General features: G+C 42.3%; 1 protein-coding gene across 2 annotated transcripts in view; it reads left to right on the forward strand.

Annotated features, from left to right (window-relative positions):
- The window catches only part of VPS13A (vacuolar protein sorting 13 homolog A), a 4,910,496-nt gene that overhangs the window by 334,920 nt on the left and 4,554,000 nt on the right, over nt 1-21,576 (forward strand). For both annotated transcript variants that reach the window (XM_044060868.1, XM_044060869.1), the window contains exon 6: nt 8,471-8,580. In XM_044060868.1, coding sequence (XP_043916803.1) covers nt 8,471-8,580 — 110 coding nt within the window. The remainder of the gene's footprint in view (nt 1-8,470; nt 8,581-21,576) is intronic.

Raw genomic sequence — 21,576 nt, forward strand, 5'->3', positions numbered from 1 at the left:
AAAAGTGAATAATTGTATTTCTTGTGGGAAACAGATACCGCATAGGGATTACCACTCGCTTTGTATACCTTGTTTGGGACCGGAGCACGACGTAGTAGGGTGTCGGTTTTGTGCTAGGTTCTATAAGCGCACTATAAAACGGAGATTAGATTGCGCTAGGTTAGTCTTTGGCAAAAGGTGTAATTATAATATGCCGTCGGATCCTCCGACGCCCGCTTCCACTAAGAAGCGCAAAGACAAATCTGTAAAGCTTAGGCAGGATGATTCGTCCATTTCGGACGCCGGTCCTTTAGAGGCTACAGGGGAGCAGGTGGACCTGGCTGAAGTTCCTGTTGAAACTCAGGGGGAAACTTTGATTTTGCAAGAGGTGGCCTCTCAGGAGTCAGGTCAGGCTGAAGGGGCCTCTCAGGTTACTATTCTCCCTACTGTTGCTAGGGTGGTTAGGCCTTCTGCTACTATCTCTAAGGCTCCTTCTAAGGGCAGGTCTGTTTTGTCTTCCTCTGGTGTCAGTCCTGGTTCCTCAGGGTCTGTGCCTAAAAAGCACATGCTTAAAATGGCAGAAGATTTGATTACTTTAATTAGGGGTTCTATGCACCCTCCTGATAAGAGGCCCAGGGTAGAGACTGAGTTGGAAAGTTTGGAACAGGCCTCAGATGATTCAGTCTTCTGTGGAAGACATGCAAGATTTTCCTACTTATTCGGATTCTGATGCAGAGGATTCCACTCCTTCTGCTTCTCCCCCTGAGGATTTTTCATTTTCAGAAACTTTACATTCCATGAGGGAACATTTTAAGTGGGAAGGACAGGATTTCTCTGATTCCCGGAAAAGGCTTAGGGAATTCTTGTTTCTACCACAGCATAGGCCCTTAGCTATTCCTCCAGTTTTGGATGTTGTTCAAGATGTTTTCTCGGAGGCTTCCCTTAATCCAGATTCTGTGCCTCCTGCGCCAGTCAAACCGGACAGGTATTACAGGGTGCCTGAGGCTCATAAGTATCTGTATAAAAGTCCTAGAGCAGACCCAGAAACCATTAGTCAGGGGCCTAAGGGCGTTAGAGCTTCTGTTGTAAAAAATCCGGTTCCTCTAGATAAAGAGGCTAGAGCTTTGGATAGATGGGGTAAGAAGGTGTATACCTCTTCTACGTTGGCAATGAGGGCTTTAAATTGCCAGTTTCATATGTTGAAATATCAAAATTTCCTCCTTTCTCAGCTAAAATCTAAAGTGGATGCTTTAGCAGAAGGTATAGAGTGTAAAGAATTGCAAGATTTGGTACATGTCTCTGAACAGGTGGGCAAGCATTCTTTGCAGTGTGGCTTTGATGCTGTACAGGCTTCTTCTAGGGTGGCGCCACTGGTTCAGTTATTCAAGGCACGCCTGGCTTAAGGATCAGAATTTGTCAGAGCATGTTAAGACTAGAATTCTGGATGCTCCTTTACAGTCTGAAGTTTTGTTTGGTCCTCCTGTGGAGTCTGTATTAAAGAAAATGGAGGACAAGGCTAAGTCTATGCAGACTGTTAAAGATTTTATGCAGGTGCAACCTCCAAAGTTTAGTAGAAATTGGCCTGCTAAAGGATGGACGTACCCTTCTTCTGATTCTCAGTCTAGGGGCAGATCTAGACGTGGTAGGGGCAGAGCTCAGAGTTCCTTCAGACCTAGAACATGGAGTTCGCCTGCACAGTCTGCAGGTGAGGGCAGGGGTCAGTCCTTTCGTAAACAGACCCAATGACCTGCATTTTCAGCTGCCAGATTCCTCTTGCCTGGCAGCTCCTTTGGGAGGAAAGTTAGCACTTTTCAAGCAAAATTGGCTTTTGGTCACCCAGGACAAATGGGCGTTGGACATTATAAACAGAGGCTACAAGTTTTATTTCCATACATTACCTCCTTTCAAAGGTATGCCAGACGTTCCTCCTCGACAAAGGATAGAGGCTCACAAACAGATTTCTTTACTTCTTCAAATAGGAGCTATACAGCCAGTTCCTCTGTCAGAAGTGGGCCTAGGATTTTATTCTCGCCTGTTTCTAGTTCCAAAGAAAGGGAACACATGGAGACCAATTTTGGATTTATCTATCCTCAACACTTACCTGGACATTCCAAAGTTCAAGATGCTGACGTTACAACAGCTTTTACCTCTGTTGGGAAAAGATCGCTGGATGGTAACTCTGGATCTCAAAGAGGCTTATCTTCATGTTCCTATCAGGCCAAGTTGCAGGAGGTACCTGCGTTTTCGAGCTGGAAATTTACATTATCAGTTCTCTGCATTGCCCTTTGGCTTATCTACTGCGCCCAGAGTGTTCACAAAGGTTCTGGCTCCAGTGATAGCCTTTTTCAGGTTAAGAGGAATTCAGATTTATCCTTATTTGGACGATTGCCTGATTATTGCTCAAGAGAAGGACGAACTTCTTCATCATCTACAGTATGTGATGGCAGTGTTAAGATGCCTAGGGTATTCTGTGAACGAAACAAAGTCCAGTCTAGTACCCTCTCAAGACATGTGCTTTCTGGGTGTGAGACTGAATACAGCTTCCCAGATGGCCTTTTTGACCCCGGACAAACAAAGAAGCCTTTCTCTTTATTTCCATCAAATGTCTCTACAGTCCAGGCTGACTGCAAGGACAGTCCTTCAAGCCTTGGGGTTCATGGCATCTTGTATTCTGGTGCTTCCCAATGCCAAACTGCATATGAGGAAGCTTCAATGGTATCTCAAAATGTATGGACACAACACTGCCAAGATCTAGACACTGTCATTCAGATAATACCTTGCATTCAGAAGGAATTTTTGTGGTGGGCTCAGGAATGTCACCTAAACAAGGGACTCTCTGTGACCCGACCAGAGGCGAGTCAGATTCTAACGACAGATGCCTCGGACAAGGCTTGGGAGCACACCTCAATGGAAAATGGGTGCAAGACACGTGGCCTGTCAGACTTCAACATTTGCATATCAACTTGAAAGAGATGTTAGCGGTCCAGTTTGCATTAATGGCCTTCAAGGATTTACTTCATCCAGGGCAGGTGTTGATTCAAACAGACAACACAACTGTCATGTGGTACATCAACAAGCAAGGGGGAACCCATTCATACCCTCCTTGCAGGCAAGCGATGATTTTGTGGGAGACTGCTCTCAGTTTACAACTCAATCTTCAGGCAAGGTTTCTGCCAGGAGCACAGAACTCCTTAGCAGATGTGTTGAGCAGACAAATAGTGGATCCTCACGAGTGGAAATTGGATCCTCATGTATTCCAGCAGTTGACAGTGTTATGGGGGACTCCAGACATAGATCTGTTCGCTTCTCCACTAAATTACCAGTTGCCAAAGTTTTGCACAAAAAAGTTTCATCACACAGCTTGGAAGGTGGATGCTCTGTCATTCAGTTGGAGCAATCTTCATGTCTATGCCTTTCCACCTCTGCCTCTCCTTCCCAAGGTACTCTTGAAAGCCAGACAAGACAAGCCAGCCATGATTCTGATAGCACCGGATTGGCCTCGACAGCACTGGTACCCACTTCTGAGGAGTTTAGTGAGGGAGCCTCCATGGCTTCTACCTTTGATTCCACATCTTTTGTCTCAGGAGGGCAGTCACTTTCTCAATGTCAGGATTCAGTCTCTGCATCTAACAGCCTGGCATATTCTGTTCTAGAACCTGGAAGGTCTCACCTTCCACAACAAGTTTTGAATGTTATTTTGGAGGCCAGAAGGCCTAGTACCAGGAAAGTTTACGCGGATAAATGGAGGAGATTTTTTATTTGGAGCAAAGCAAAGGCATTTGATGTTTCCAAGCCTAATTTAAGTGCTTCTCTTCAATACCTTACTGAGTTATTGGACAAAGGTTTGTCTTTCTCCTCTATAAAGATTCATGCTGCAGCCATTTCTGCTCACTATGATTGTGATCCCCCTTTATTCTCTCATCCTGTGTTTAAGCAATTTCTTAGAGGGGCAAAGAACATAAGACCCCCACGTAGAGCTCCTACTCCTGCTTGGGATCTCAATTTTGTGTTGGAAAAACTTACTCTACAACCTTTTGAGCCTGCAGCTACTGCCGAATTAAAGTATTTGTCATGGAAGACTGCTTTTTTGTTGGCCATTACTTCTGCAAGAAGGGTTTCTGAATTACAGGCCCTTATGGCAGTGGAGCCTTTCTTAATTTTTCATAAGGACAGGGTATCTTTGCGTACTAATCCTTCCTTTATGCCTAAAGTGGTTTCTAGTGTGGCTTTAAATCAAACTATTCATTTGCCTACTTTTTGCAAACCCTCAAAATAAAGGAGAAGATTTTGCATACTTTGGATATTCACAGGCAGTTACGTTATTACTTGAGCAGAACCAAGGAGTTCAGACAGTCTCAGCAGTTGTTTGTTTCTTTTGCTTTGGGTTTTCAGGGTAAACCTGTGTCAAAACAAACTATTTCTAAATGGATTGGGAGTTGTATTTCTTTCTGTTATTCCCATCATGGTAAGGAGGTTCCGGCTGGAGTTAGACCTCATTCCACTAGGGCTACTGCCACTTCTACTGCCTTTCTAAGAGGGTAGCTACAAAAGATATTTTGGAAGCAGCTACTTGGAGTTCAGTACATACTTTCTCTAAACATTACCACCTTCCTCTTTATTCTAAATCTAGGGCTGGGTTTGCCACTGCAATATTACAGGGCATTTTAACAGCCCCTAATGCTTTATGATATTTCCATCCTCCCATTCCCGTTGCTTTGGGATTCTACCCATAAGTAAGGACTGCAGCAATGTGAGATGAAGAACATAGTACAGTTTTGTACCTACCATAAATGTAGATGTTCGAAGATCCACATTGCTGCAGTCCAATTTACCCTCCCTCCTTCCCCACTGCTGTTTGTTATGGTTATATAGTTTGGGTGGCTGTTGTTGTTGGACATGCTTTTGGGAGGTATTCTGTTTTTGGCTGTGGCCTTTATGTTTAGGGCCTTCTGACATCTGGGGCAAGAAAAGACTGAGGATATGACGTCGGTCATGCGCTTTTATACCCTGACACTCTGATGTCAGTTCTAGGCGCCCATGACCGACGTCAGCCTAATACTTTGGTATTCGGGCCGACCGAGGACAGCGGACTACCCGTAAGTAAGGACTGCAGCAATGTGGATCTTCGAACATCTACATTTATGGTAGGTACAAAACTGTACTTTTATAAGTCTAGTGTTGCCTGGAAACTTGAAGTTGTGAAGTGATATAATTTTGAATTAGTGCACTATCACAAACAGGTTTAGAAAAGAAAGACCCAGACGTGGTCTCCCAAGCATGTTCTTTTGTTGACACTAGAATATCCTTGAATGAAAACTCTTCCTCACTTGGGAAGTAGGAACAGGTTCTATCAGTCCTTGGGACAGCACATGATGAACAGGAGGAAACAGAGTCTTTTCTGGAGGATGAGTAGTAGCCCTCTGGAAAGGAGGCATTTCCTCCCCACTGCCATCTGTAATTTTGATAAATGGTTTTCAAAACTAATTTGTCTGAAGCAATCTGCTCATGAAGAGGAAAAAGATTAACTTTCTGGAAGAAAGAGAGCCAGGGTAACACTGGGCCACAAGGTCTCTTGAATAGTCATTTAGCCATATTGGACTGTCCTTGGTTTAAGCAGATTTGAGACTTCTTTTTGGAATTCCCTAGTCATTCTTCTTAAATGTCAGTTTACATGAATTCTGTTGAGACTGTTCATTCTGTTTTCTGCCATAAATGGAATAGGAGAAAGAAAATCCCTTGGACGGTTTGGAAAAGGAGAGCTGAAAAATCTTAGAGATTCCCCGGATCAGCTTGCCTGTTTCATCACTTTTTGATCACCTCCGTAGCAGAGGGGCAATGACTAAATCTTTATCCAGTGGAGAATGTAACATGTCATTTTTAACATAATCTGGAAGGTTTTGCAAACGCAAAAATCCTTAAAACTGTAGCAGTGGACTTAACCCTGGAAGGAGGAGAGTCATTTACACACTGCAGATAATGAAGGGTGATGTGCAAAAGAAGAATTTTGTAAAGAGATTTTTCCTCAAGAAAAAAGTGCAGATAAAACATTCCTCATACTCTCACAATATGTCAGAACAAACTTTAACATATGAGCCTGACAGTTCAAAATTCTGAAAACCAAAGTTGCAGATGCATACACTTTTTCCCCATACTTAAATAACTTTCCCATCTTTATTAGAAAGTTGCAGATGCATACACTTTTTCCCCATACTTAACAATAACCTTCCCATCTTTATCAGAAAGTGTAGGATTGGAATTAACGGAGTGCTTCGCAGCAGTGGGATCAATTTAGTCTGTAGCTGCTGGGTTGGGTTTGGGAATAATGTATAAAAATTTAAGACTGAGGAATTTTATATATTCTGTCTGCCTTTTTAGGGGTAGCTGGCTACATTAATACACACGCACATGCCCTAAAGCTGACAGAACAGGAGTAACAGATGTAGATTCTGGAAGATCCTTCTATCTATAAGAACTCGTAGTATTTTCTGAGGGACTGAGAGACCTCAGTGTTCTTCCACTGAAAACACTGGCACATTCTAACAATAGTTTCAGAAAAAGAAAGCCCCACAGGAAGAATCAGAAACTGAGCTGTTAAGAGTCTGAACCAGAAATCTGAGGCAAAAAATGCTGAAACTGTCTGCACCTTTCTGTTCATTTTCAGCATTTTGAATCTCTTCAGGAAAAGATAAATCCCTCCTCCTTGTAAAGTAGTTTCTACTAAAAGAAAAATCAGTAGCCTGAATTAATCCCTGAGACAGTCTCTGTAAACTACTCCTGTTTAAAGATATTTGAGTAGTTGATAGATGCTCAGTTTTCCGTTTCTTTTTTACAAGTAAAATGAGGCCAACCTTGTCACTAATGGCAGCAGCTGATTCCTGAACTATGGGCACAGTATTCTGAAGCAGCAGGGAAACCTTCCCTGTCCCAGTACCAACAAGAGTGGCCCTCTCTTGCCCACTGAGGAGACTTCAGCCGCAGAGGACATGGCTAACCCCTAGTCCATAGTGGCTCTGTAGGTGCTACACAAGAGAGAGATTCTGGATAAAAGGTGAGTGGTATGATTTACAGCAAATGGCCCAGCAGAGTCACCTACTTATGGCTGAGGCAAACTGCTGTGGTGGCAAAAGGTGTTTGCTTAACTACTGGTCCACAAAAGTTGATTTTATTTTTTCATTATTATTTTTTTTTTTACAGAAAAAAAAAATTAAAAAAAAAAAACACCTTTGAACACTATGCCATCCCCTCCAAGGAAAATTTAACACAAGTTTTACATTGAAAATGTTTTCAGTTAGTTAACTGTACTAAGTGACAGAAAAAAAAATGAGTGCTCGATTTAAAAGTACATTACAGTCTCAAGACAGTCCTTTAAAACACAACACTCCTAGCTTTAAAGTAACTTACCTAAAGAAGAACGTAATAAAACAATAATAAATTTAAGAAAATTGATCCCCCCCCCCCCAAAGGGAACTTTTCTGCCCAGCAAAGGAAATCAGAAGCAGACTGTCAGTCCTCAAAAGCCTCAGAGGAGTGTGTTTTTGGTGGCAGTAAAGCTCTGAAGGACTTCACTCCCAAACTTGTCTTTTAGTCCGCTCAGATTGAGCTTAAGGTATCACACACTGAAAACTTGAGCTTGTTTAGGTTTTTCTTGTACATTTTTATTAATCAGTTTGTCTGTGTGACCTGTTTATTTATTTTTTGGTTTAGTTGTTAGTTGGTATATTTTGCAGACATCTTAATGGTTACTGACATCAGCTGGGTTTAAAACCCTGTGTTCTAGAGTAGAGCCAAACAGTCCACTTATGCTGTGCTAATGCAGTCATAAGAAGGCCAAAACATGCATGTCTACAGCTAATGGTGTTTGGCTTTGTTGGCCTGAAATTATCCATAAAGACTTAAAGGAAAAAGTTAGAAATTCAGAAGCCATATAGTTGAAACACTTGATGTTCGTAAGGGGTCATTTGCATATATCCCATGGGTTTTGTAACAGGAGATTTCAAGCATCACACAGTGGAAACTCTAGCTTGGCTAGGTTTTTCCATGTAGCTTTTTACAGCTTGACACTTTGGGTACGTGGAAGGTGCCATGAAGCTTTGGAAGATGGCTGGCCATTATATCCTTGGTAGGATATAACCCCGTAGCAGCAGTAACCAATATGATGAACATCAAAATATCTTTTTTGTGTGGAAATGGTTTTTCCTTCATCTGTGGAGTTACAGCTCACATTTGTATATTTAGACATCCTTCAAGGGAAGTGCTGTATTGCTGTACTATCCTTATTAGGTAATGTGTATTTGAATACCTACTTAAACTTTTTTTGGTCATACAAGGTGCTTCCATATAGGGATGTATTTTGTACGTGTTAATGAGGGATGTTGAGCCTGTGGTTACAGGACTTGGTTATTTTAGCAAGTGTGTATAATGACAAGTGTTTTCTAGATTTAATGTTTTAAGCATTTTTTTAACTCTTAAATGCCTTTGTTATGTTCTTCAGAAAAGCCAGCTGTGGAGAAACAAGATACCTTTGTTGAAAAGTTAGTTACCCAGGTTATCAAGAATCTTCAGGTGAAAATTTCCAGCATCCATATACGATACGAGGATGATGTAAGTATTTTCTTCCTTTCCTTTTGTCAGCAACTTAACATTGCAGTTAATAAAAAAGTCAAGTCAAATTAGTCTTCCTTTTATTAGGCATTCTTGTTTGTGTTATGTCATTTTTGAGTAGAACTAGTACAAATGTAATAAGTAGACTTTTATAAGTGTTCACCATGAAGAGTTCCTATTTATTTTGACCATCACTTGTATTTCTGCTTCATTTGCATTTATTTATATTTCATTAGTTATGTTGTTAGCCTCTTTATATAATCTTAAATTAATTGATAATTTTTTTCTGTTATTTTAAATGATTCATTGGAGGTATAGTTTGTATTTTATCATTCAGTTTGTTATCAATATGGTACTCGTAGGGCAGAGAGAGAGTCCCAGTACATTATTGCATAATTTACACCTTCTCATGTTTAATAACATTTTGCTTTCCTTTGTAATTTAAAAATCGTTCTGTCAAAAACATTCTCGCACTATTTCTCTCTCCCTGTGGCCTGGGCTATGGTTGAAGAGAATCAATGGACCAGTGTCCTAATCAATTCATAAATAAAATGGTTGTGAAAGGATTTCCATCTTTCCAGGCAAACTTCTGCAGCATGTGGACATCCTGAGGTTGGATAATGATGTAAAGGGAAGAGCAGCTTGTCCCTGGCAATTCTGTTTTTCTGAAGAAGGCAAATGATTCCTTCTAGGCTACTTTGTACGTGAGGACATTTTGTTCATCTTGTACTGCTTAGAATTTTGTGGCTGTTGTATGTTTATTTGCTATTAACTGTTGTGAAAACATTTTTGTAGCTTATGACATCCCCAGAAAAATCACACTGTAGGTTGTCCTGTCGTATACGGATCCCTTCCCAAAAAAAAAAACACCACTTACAGTGCCTTTCCTTGCTTGGCAAAGTGGATTAAATTGCCACTTGCAAACACTGTAGAGCCTTTAAAAGAAAACTTCACTGAGTCATGCTTGGAATCTTAAGATGTTCTAGAGCAGAAGAATCCAGTTCCTCATTTTAATGAGATGTCTGTCCCCCAGCTGGCTGGAGAGTATTCCATGAATTGGTGGTAGGAGTCCACCAGGAGAAACATATTCTCCATTCTGAAGTGTAACACAGAAAGATGGTTAGTTAATTCGGTGCCTTAGTTGATGAGAAGAAAACATATGAGCTTAGAGTCCACACCAGCCTTGCACAGCCTTGAGAACTTCAGTCCCAGAGAATGGTAGACTAAACCTGCTCTTAACAAAACGCACACTGTGAACCCTTACCTGTATTAGCTCCGTTAGGACAGACAGTGGGCTTCCCAGCATGTGAAACCAACTAAAGCTTCATCGGTTTTTACAACCACATGCTTATATTTGGGTGTCCTTGAGGGGCCCTACCTTTTTTGCAATTAAGTCTTTCCTCTCAGAAAATTAACTTTGTCTACTTTTCCAGAAATTCTTATTGTCTTATTTTTTAATTCTAAAGAGGTGGTGGGTGTTACCTGTTTCCATTTTCTTTGTGCTTCTATGACCTTTTCGCAGTTGCATTGCTGATGCCAGTTCTGACTTTGTGTATATATGTGTATGCATGTGTGTATATATCAGTGGAGGCCCGGGGAGAAAGGCTCCAGATGCATGTCTTTGTAACATGGGAGGAAACTGGAGCACCTGGAGGAAACCCACACGAACGCACGGAGGACATGCAGACTCCGCACAGAAGGCACCCCAGCCGAGAATTAAATATATATATATATATATATATATATATATATATATATATATATATATATATATTTTTTTTTTTTTTAATATATATATATATATATATATATATATATATATATATATATATATATATATATATATATATATATATATCTATATATATAAAATGTGTGTGTGTGTGTATAATTATGCTGGGTGGCTGCGGTGGTGCAGCTGTTAGCGTTGTTGCCTCACAACAAGAGGTTCTCTGGTTTGATTCTTGGCTGGGATGCTTTCTGTGTGGAGTCTGCATGCCCTCCCTGCTGTCATGCGAGTTTCCAACGGGTGCTCCTGTTTCCTCCCACTTTCCAAAAACATGGATTAGGTGGATTGGACACTCTAGATTGGCCGTAGGTGAGAGTGTGTGTACAAGTGAGTGTTACGGATGAACTACTGCGGCAGGTCTAGCTACCTGGCAGTGTAAACCTTGCCTCAAGATGATTGTCACTGCTGATGTCACATCCTGACCCGATGTGTATAATGGGAAAGGGATTGAGGATGGCTGGATATGTATGTAAATATAGATATATATATATATATATATATATATATAGATATAGATATATATATATATATATATATATATATATATATATATATATATATATATATATATATAATTTTTTTTTCTTTCATGAGAGAAAATTTCTCAAAGAATATGAAGTGTTTTGGAAGCAAGTTTACTCCTGTTAAACCTATGAATCTCATATGACCCCACTCTCAGCAGAAAGGCAGCAAGAGCATTTCCCTGAAGTATGCCTTACTGTCACATAAAAGGCAAAGGTTATCTCGCCTATTCAGACTAAACGCTGCTTATTAAGTTACAGCTCAGAGTGAGCAGCAATGTGTATGGGTTTTCATTAAAGGATGTTTGTTGTTTGGAGATTGTTGATGAGGGATGGTCAGAGTTATCAGACTTCTAGAACAGGTACCTAGATTTTCTGCTTGTGAAAGAGCTAATAGTCACTACCTTCCCAACAGTTATCCTTGCTTTTGAAGATGTCTTTGTAAATATTTAATTAGTCATACTCCTAGCTTCCCTCCGCAAAATAACTGGACCATTTTGTTGTGTCCAGAACACACAAAAGTATGTTTACAAAGATCTGGGTAGTAGACATAGTAGTGCAACCAAGGAATCAAAGTTAACAGCAGGGAACAGAACACTTCTCAGTAATGGGTAAAGTGGGTTTCTTGATTGAGTTGTGTGTGCACTTTTTCCACCCATAGAATCAGGATAGAGTTGTCACAACCGTGTAACAAGAGGATGTTCTCGGAGTCAAAGACGTGGCAGAGGTATTCAGGATTAAGTCCTGAGGGACAGATTCTCTAATCTAACTCATATTAACCTAAAAATAGAGAAGCATATGATGACACAAACCCCACTGGTGCCCGAACAGAGAACAGCAACTGGAGCCAAGCGCAATTGTCAGTAGTCCTCAACTACCTGTCTAATCTTTTGAAATAAATCGTGCTTGTTGTGCACATCAGTCAAAGTATAGTGTCCTTCTGTATCACTGTTGCACTGTTCTTCACAGTAGGGATCTCCTGCCAAGGACAGGCCTAAGTGCAGCCAGTATACCAAAGAGTTTATACCTTGTATGTGCTGTATGTCACATGTATGTTTCCCTTACAAGGACATAGGGCGTAAAGGTGATGTACAGATGCAGTTACCAAGAACTTCTTTGATGCAGTTACCAAGAAATTCTTTGATGCAGTTACCAAGAACTTCTTTGCCCCAAGTACAAACACCATCATTGCTGGTCTGTCTGAAAGCCCTTTTGCTGTGCTGACTACCTAGCTGTCGGATAAGTGCCCCATTGGGGTCTTTTTTTATTTTTCTTTGGTGGTGGCACTTTTAGTTGCCTATAGTTCACATCATCCAGGAAGGGAGAATGTCAGTGTGGGAGGCAGATTCCCCATAAAGGTCATCAAGAACTGTCTCTTTTTGATTGGGTGCTTTCCATGACCATACTTCCTGTAACATTTACAAAGCGTTTGTACCCAAAACTCTTAAAAGTTGCTTATCTTCTCTGGCCATCTGTCTTGAGGCTTAAACTGTTAGCCCGTGGTAGCATAGTGGAATCTCCTAACTCAGAGGTCCCATTAAGCAAGAAGAAGGCCAGTAAATCTTGGTCGGATTCTTTGTCTGTCTAGTCTTCATAGGATGTCCCTTTTGAAGCAGGTGAAAGCTCTGTAGGCCATCTGGTGTCTACATTGGATTTTTCTGCCACAACCATATCGAAGGCCAGCATGGATCCTTCTTTTTGCATATCCTTTGAGGCTTTGCAGGTGTCTTCTCCATTTGTGGAGGGGAAACTGCATTTGATCATCTCAGAGGACCCTAGAGGGATTCCACAGGTTCTGGTTAGGGAATAAGTTCTGGGGTCTCTTATTGAATCCTGTCTGGGGTTGGAACCTCCAGTGTTTGTCAGGGCTGACATCCCTGCTAAGAAAATCAGAAGGCTAAGCATACTTCTGTACAAGTGATTAGCAGGAGTTTATTCATGGCCCGTCCAATGCTTTAATGGCCCTGAAGCCTCTTCAAGGAGTTTCTATACCTACCCCACCCCCTTTGGACTTCTAATTCTTTAAAGTGAACTAGGGAACCCTGTTCCTCAGATGAAGATTCAGAGTCTGAAGATAAGTCCCTGTCCTACTCTTCCCAGATGCCTTTACCTTTAGCTTATGGTTCTGATGAAGAAGAGTATGCAAGTCCTGAATCTCCTTTTGAGGAATTGTCTTTTGAAACACTGTAGCTAGAATGATGGAATACTTCAAGTGTGATTTTTCTTACCTGTTCTGCATATCAGAAACTTATTATGAGCTGCTTCTGGTGGATATTTTTAAACCTTCTGCAGTACCTCCTTTATTGGCTGCCTTGTTAGATACCTGTGTAGGTACCTCTGAGTCTCCTGCTTTCTCAGCCTCCTGCTCCAAAGAAACAAGACAGATTCTATAAGGTTCCTGAGGATTGTCATTTATTATTTAAATGTCCTTCTGTTGTCCCTGCTGTGGTGTCTGTGCCCTCTGACAAGCTTTCTAAACTTTTGCTCTCTGCAAGCTTTTGGTTTCAGGTGAAGATTATAGGGCAGTGAAGAGAATTAAGTGGGTTTATAGTGCTTCTTCTTTGGGCTTTCAGGCCATTATTTATCAGACGCACATGACCAGATATGCTCTGACCATTATTGCCTAGTCTTGTCAAGTAATTTTTGATCTTTCTGATTCTGAAACGGTCTTCCTTTCTATTTATGAGGTGGCTCGTCACTCTGTCAAGTGTAGTTATGATGCTGCTGATGCATGTTCCAGAGCTGTTGTCTTTGGGTCTGTCATGATGCACTGTTATTGGTTTCACAGTTCTTTCCTGAAGGCATTAAGGCAAAGTCCCTGGGTGCTTCTTTGGATAACCAGCATCTTATTGGGACCACTACTACTGAAATGTCTTGAGTCTTTTTGTGAAACAGGTAAAGCCTTGCAGGATCTTAAACATCTATTTGTATGCCTTATACTTCAGTTCCAGCGGAACTAGCCTACTACATCTACTTTTGTTTGCAGGCAGCCTCATTAGGCCACCAAAGGCAGGAAGGGTGGTAGGTGAGCTCCTCCTGCTAAATTCTGTGACACAGAAGCCTCCTTTATTGGATAAACCAGCATCTCTTTGACTTCTTGCCTCCCCCTACCCTTTGGCCAGGCCCCCTTTTCTCTTAGGCTCTCCCTTTGTATTCCAAATTAGAATATCATCACCTTGGATTCTTGGGTTCTGTTGTCCGTCAAGGCTACTTCATTTTGTGGAAATCTCTCCCTCCTTTTGCAGGTATTCCCCAAACTCCTCTGTAACAACATCCTCGTCTCTCTGAGTTTCTTTGGTCCCTATTGGACCAGGGAGCTATTCAAGCTACTCTATTTCTCAGATAGGAAAAGGTTTTTACTCCAAGATGTTCCTGGTCCCTCGAAAGGAGAGCACTTTGAGACCTATTCTGACTCTCTCATTGCTCAACAGCTTTCTGAAAGTTCCAATGTTTCGGATGTTTACTCTTCAATCCCCGTTTCCTCTTATCCTGTCTCAGGCTTTTCTAGTTTCCCTTGATTTGAAGTTGCTTATCTTCATATTCTTATTCACCAACTTTTTACGTTTCTCTGTTTCTTTTTTTCATTTTCAGTTCTCTGCTTTGCCCTTTGCATTTCTGCTGCCCTAAGGGTATTCTCAAAATGCGTAGCTCTTGTGATTGCCTTTTGCAGGCCCCACAGCATTCAGTTCTTTCCTTATCCAGATGACCTGTTGCTTCAGGCGCCTTCTTCTCCCAGTCACCTGTTACAGAATCTGGAGTTTACCACATCTCTCTTCCAGAGTCTAGTGTTTTACTATCAACTTTTAAAAGTCTGTCCTGTTTCCTTCTAAGGACTAGTGTATTTGGGTTGCAGGATGCATACAGCACCAATATTGGCCTCTCTTCCACCTCCAGAAGTCCTGTCCTTAACACGTTGAGCAGGTCCAAACACAGGCTCATGAGTGGATGTTTCACAGAGACTTATTTCTGGACATAGTTCATCGGTGGGATATTCCTCTGGTAGATCTTTTTGCCTCCTCTCTGAATAGGCAACTCCCTTTTTTCTGTTTCAGAGTGCCGTGACATATGGCGTGAAAGGCAGAAGCCCTTTCTTTTCCTTGGAAGGGAATGTTTATTTTATGCATTCCCTCTCCTCCCTCTAATTCCAAGAGTCCTGCAGAAGATTCAGCTAGACTCCCCAAAAATTTTGTTAGTGACTCCCTTTTGGCTAAGACAGCACTAGTTACCCCTCTTAATACATCTGACAAGGGGTAATCATCACATGTTACCCCATCAGTTCAAGGGTCAGTCATCCATCCTCACTTGTTCACTCCTCAGCTGACACTGTAGATAATAGGGTTTTGATCCCTTTTAGACAGCTCTTTTCTGAGGACGTATTTAAGGTTTTGCAGTAGGCAAGAAAACCTACAAACAGAAAGTTTTGCATGTCCAAATGGAAGAGATTTTCTCTCTGGTGCCATGCTCATAACCAGGATCCTTTTCAGTAGGGGTCCCTGTGGTTCTGTCTTATTTGTGTGAGTTGCTCCAGTCTGGCTTGGCCTATTCTTCTGTAAACGCCCATTTGTCTGCCATTTCTGCATGTCTGTCCTTGAATCTTCCTTTGGCTCATCACTTTGACGTCAAACAGTTTCTCAAAGGTGTCCTGCATAGTAGGCTCCAAAGGAAGCCTATTCCTCCTCCTTGGGAATTAATTTTGTTTTAGGAAAAAATGATCCAGGCTTCTTTTGGGCCTGCAGGTTCAGCTTCTCTGCAGCATTGTACCTAGAAGAAAACTGTCTTGTTTGCTTCCTGTTCTGCTCTGAGGCTTTCTGAGCTCCAAGCACTTTAAAGACACCCCCCACCCACACACACACACAGGGACAAGGTTGTTAATGAGTTGTTTTTTAAACAGGAATTACAGCAGCTCCTTTCCTTTTTTCCTTCTCAGTCTGCTAGTTAGAGGGTACTGCTTAGCTTGGATTTCCACAGATAGTTCGAGTATTATTTGGTTAAAACTAAGGCCATTCGTAAATATGATCAGCTTTTTGTTTCCTTTCATCCCAGGACATTTTGATTGGCTGTTTCTAAGGCCATTTCTTTTTATTTATTTCATGGCAGATGTCTGTCTACTTCTGTTGGAGTTCACTTCACTAAAGCTGTTGCTTTTTCTGGTGCTTTCTTCAATGGATTGTACACCAGTTCCATCCTTGAAGCTGCCACTTGGTCTTCAATACGCACCTTTACTAAGCATTATAAATTGAGCATGGTTTGTAGGACCAGAGCAGGTTTTGTGAGAGCCATTTTGTTGGGATTGTTGAGGGCTCTTCCCAGCCTTCCACTTCTCAGTCCTTTTCTTGAGCTTTTGCACTCTGAGTACTGTGAAGAATACTGCAACTGTGATACAGAACAACATAATACAGTTGAGTAAAATCGTACCATAACAGGAGATGTCCTTCTCTTCACTGTTGCAGTAATCCCCTCCCTTCTTCCAACCCTTTTTTTTCTTTTGGGGTTTGTTTAGTTCTCCTTCTGGCCAAGGGTCTTCTTTTTTTCCATCTGCATTTTCTCCTTCTGGATGTGCATGACCTAATTTATCCTATGGGGATTCTTTGTCTACTGTCGCAATTTGGTTATGGGTAACTCTGACTGTACGTCACCTTTGTGCCCTATGCTCTGTATGGGGAGCATACGTGTGATGTATGGCACTAAAAGATGTAAAAACTTTGGTATACTGGCCGGACATTGGGCTGGGGTATACTGGCCGGACACTGGGCTGTCCTTGGCAGAAGATCCCTACTGTGAAGAATATTGCAACATTGAAGAGAAGGGCATCTACTGTAGTGGTAATATTTTGCACATCTGTACTTTCTTCAGCCAGATCTGTTTGTCTGCCATTACATCTTCCTGCATTCTCCCAGAGATCCTCCATTTGAGACCATCCAAAAAAGTTAACTCCACACTGGGACTTCAGTTTTGTACTAGAAAAATTAGCCTTGCCACCTTTTGAACCTGTTATTGTAGTCCTTACGCCACAATGATGACATAGAAGACTGCTTTATTGGTTGCCTTGATCTGTTAGACATTTCTCTGAACTACAGGCTTTCATTTGTAGAAAGCCTTTCTTGTTTTTTCAAAAGGGTAGGGTACTTTAAAGCACTAATCCTATCTTCATGCCCAAAATAGTGACACAATTTTCCTTGTATCAGGCAATCCAGCTACTGGTTTTCCTCATACCACATTCCACAGCACAGTGGGGGAAGAATCTTGCACTCCCTTGAAGTGCACAGGTGGCTTAGATTTTACCTGGACAGAAGGGAAAAAACGAATGGAAAATCAAACCATCTTGTTGTTTCCCTTTGCAAAGGGAGAGAAGGAAAGTGTGTCCAAAAACATGCCATTTCCAAATGGATTGCTAACTGTAATGCATTTTGTTACCTGCACCACTGGAAGCCATACCTGTTTCAGTCAGGGCCCAGTCATGGCTACCGCCAATGCTTTTTAAGAGGATTTCTCTAGAGCTCTAGTATATGGGCTGGCCTTAAGGCTCCTGCATGAATGAAATCCCAAGTACCAGTACTGTAACAGTGAATATACTTGAACATATACAGATGTTTATCGTGTTTCACTGTTGCAGTCATTACTCTTGGGTTATCCTGCTGGCAGGCCACCCTCAGTCTGCCAGAATTCCAAAGTCTAGGTCCGGCGTCTGTTGCTGTCGCCTCCTCCCTGACGTCAATGCGCCAGGGGTATAAAAGATGCAGCCGACGCCATTTTCCCCAGTCTTTCTTGCTGCGCGGTGCCCAAAGCAAAAGCAGTTCGCAAGTGCCGGACGTCCGACTCCTGAGATTTTTCAAATCCGAATTTCAGAACCGAAGTCTTCATTAAAGCCAAGTACCCCATTGGGGAAACTTTTTTTTTTCTTGTTCCAAATCGATGTCAGAAAAAGTAACCAGTTGTATTTCTTGTGGGAAGCAAATACCTCATAAGGATTTCCACTCTTACTGTATTCCTTGCCTAGGCCCTGATCACAACGTTGCTAGCTGTCTGTTTTATGCTAGATTTAACCAACGCACCAAGCGTCGGTTCGATTTTGCATTTCATTACTTTGGCCGAAGATTTAATTGTATAATGCCATCGAACCAGCCGACAACCAGAGTTTACAAAAAACGCAAGGAAAAGGATAGGCATCCGAGGTCCAAAACCGATGATGAGGCCTCTGCTAGGCCAGTCGCCGGTTCACCGGTTCTCAGTGAGGCGCTTTCGCAGCTTCTGGCGTCCGCTACCTCAGAGCCACAGGCCGCTTCCGATTCCCATGTGGAGCCGACTGGGCCTCTGGATACTCAAGGTATTGGACACTCGGAAATCATTCCCTCAGATGGGTCCGGAGCTGCTGAGCAGGCATTGGCTTCTAAGGGTATCTTCAGACCTACACAACTATACATTAAGCCATCTTCAGCTTCAAAGACTAAAGCAGCTCTAAAGACAAAGAAACAAGTACAGCATTCTCCTGCTCAGACTTCCATGCCTAAAAACAGATGCTCAAAATGGCCGAAGACACAGTTACTTTGATCAGGGGTTCCCATCCCCCTCCTGATAAGAGACCTAGGCAAGAGACAGAGTGTGATTCTTCTGATCAGGTTTCTATTTCCTCTGATTCCTCTTCTGAGCAAGATTACTCCATGCTTTGCTATGAGGATTCTGATTCTGAAGAATCCATTCCTTCAGCCTCTCCTCCTGAGGACTATTCTTTTGGGGAAACCCTGCATACCATGAGGGAGCATTTCCATTGGGAGAGCCAAGATTATTCTGAATCTAAGAAAAGGCTGAGAGACTTTCTGCTACTTCCTCAGCACAGACCCCTTGCTATTCCACCTCTTCTAGACATTGTAGATGATGTATTTTCAGAGTCTGGCCTATCCCCTGACTCTTTGCCCCCTGCATTTGCTAAGCCAGACAGATACTACAGGGCCCTGGATTCTCCTAAATTCCTATATAAAAACCCCACTGCTGACCCAGAAAGTATATCTCACGGTCCCAAAGGGGTCAAAGCTTCCACTGCAAAAAACCCTGTCCCCTCTGATGGGGATTCTAGGGCTCTAGACAGATGGGGGAAAAGTCTACACTTCTGCTACCCTGGCTGTAAGGGCTTTAAATTGTCAGTTTCATATGCTTAAATATCAGCAATATTTAATGTCACTGCTTAAACAGAAATTGTTGACAAATACTGAATGTTCAGAGAACAAGGAATTGCAGGATTTATTGCATGCAGCTGAACAAGTAGGAAAGCATATTTTGCAATGTGGTTATGATTCACTGGAGGCCTCTTGCAGGGCCGCTGTTACAGGTTCTGTTATTAGAAGCGATGCTTGGTTAAAGGAACAGAATCTGCCTGATCATATTAAAGCAAAATTATTAGAGGCACCATTACGGCATGATACTTTGTTTGGTACAAAAGCAGAAGAGGTGTTAAAAAAATGGAGGATAAAGCAAAATCCATGCAAACAGTCAAGGATTTCTTATAGGTACAGCCACCCAGGTTTAGCAGGAACTGGCCTTCAAAAAATTGGTCCTTTCCAGGACAGGCCACAAAGAGGCAGATACAGGTGTCCCAGAGGCAGATCTCAGCCCCAAGGCTCATACAGGCCTAAACAATGGGGTGCTCCTACCTCCAAAAGCAGAGAAGACAAATCACAGCCTTACAGGAAACAGTCCCAATGACTTTCCTCTATCAGATCCAAGCACTTTACTTTTGGCAGCCCCCTTAGGGGGGAAAACTAGCACTTTTGCCATCAAATTGGCAAATGGTTACCCAAGACAAATGGGTCCTGAACATAGTGTCCCAAGGCTACAGGTTCCATTTCCACACTCTACCAAGGTCAAAAGGTATGCCAGACCTGTCACACAATCAATGGGCAGAGGCACAAAAACAAATTACAGCCCTCATGGACATGAGGGTCATTTAGCAAGTGCCACAACAAGAGCAGGGGCAAGGATTTTACTCCAGACTTTTCCTAGTACCCAGAAAGGACAAAGCCTGGAGACCAGTACTGGACCTGCCTATACTAAATACGTTTCTGGAAGTTCCAAAATTCAAGATGTTGACTCTACAGCAGCTACTGCCCATGCTGGGCAAGAAGGCTTGGCTCGTAACTTTGGATCTAAAAGAGGCATACCTGCATGTCCCAATCAGACAGTCTTGCAGAAGATACCTCAGATTCATAGCTGGCTCAAGGCATTACCAATTCACTCCACTGCCCTTCGGCTTATCTACTGCGCCCAGGGTCTTCACAAAATGCCTGGCACCAGTAATTGCGTTTTGCAGACAAAAAGGAATTCAAATATATCTCTACTTGGACGACTGCCTAATTCAAGCAGTGAACAAAGACATTCTTCTAAAGCATCTGGCGTTTGTAAAAAGATTACTAATTGGCCTAGGGTACACAGTAAACGAAAAGAAATCAAAACTAGTGCCCTTTCAAGAGATACTATTCCTGGGTGCAAGCTTAAATACAACTGCCCAGATGGCTTATCTCACGCCAGACAAACAAAAAGCATCTGACTACTTACTTCAAGAAATTGGCAACAAAAACCCACTTATCTGCAAGGAAAGTCCTGCAGGCCTTGGGTTTCATGGCATCCTGCATTCTACTAATTCCATATGTCCGTCTGCATATGAGGAAACTACAATGGTATCTAAAAAGTGTTTGGATTCAGCATTGCCACAGCCTGGAGACAGTAATTGCACTCATTCTCTGCCTGCAACAGGAGTTTCAATGGTGGGCAGAAGCCTGTCACCACAACAAGGGTCTGCCATTCAGTCTACACACAGCCAGACAGACACTGACAACGGATGCATCAGATTATGCCTGGGGGGCCCATATGGCAGGGAAATGTATTCAGGGCACATGGCCTGCAAACCAGATGCATCTTCACATCAATCAAAAAGAGATGCTAGCTGTTCAAAATGCCCTGACAGCTTTCAAGGACCTACTTCATCCAGGACAGTTACTGATAAAGACAGACAACACTACGGTCATGTGGTACATAAGCAAGGAGGTACACATTCCTACTCCCTATGCAGACAAGCAATGACCTTATGGGACACAGCACTGGCTTTTCAAGTTCACCTGCAAGCACAATTCCTGCCAGGAAAAACAAATACTCTGGCAGACGAACTAAGCAGAAACCTCATGGATCCCCACGAGTGGAAACTGGATCCACAAGTCTTCAGCATGATAATAAGGAAATGGGGATGCCGAGACATAGATCTATTTGCCTCCCCTTACAACTGCCAATTGCAGAGATTTTGCACAAGGATTTATCACAAGCAAGCATGGAAAGTGGACGCCCTATCATTCACCTGGAAAAATCTAACAATATATGCCTTTCCTCCACTGCCTCTCCTTCCCATGGTACTCCTAAAGGTCAGACAAGAGAAGCCAAAAATGATACTGATTGCACCAGACTGGCCACGCCAACACTGGTACCCAATCCTAAAGAGCTTGTCTCAAGGTCCAGCATGGATATTGCCTCAAACTTCTCACTTGCTGACCCAACAAAACAATCAGATCCTGCACAGCCAGCTCAGGACCTTAAATCTGGCAGCATGGCGGATTTGTAGCCACTCAGAACACTCCTCTTTCAAAAGCTGTCATGGATGTTATCTTGGAGGCCAAGAGGCCCAGTACCAGAAAATGTTATGCAGAG

Source organism: Protopterus annectens, chromosome 2.part0 (assembly GCF_019279795.1).
Source record: "Protopterus annectens isolate FY-2018-M chromosome 2.part0, PAN1.0, whole genome shotgun sequence".
In the NCBI taxonomy this organism is placed as follows: domain Eukaryota; kingdom Metazoa; phylum Chordata; order Ceratodontiformes; family Protopteridae; genus Protopterus; species Protopterus annectens.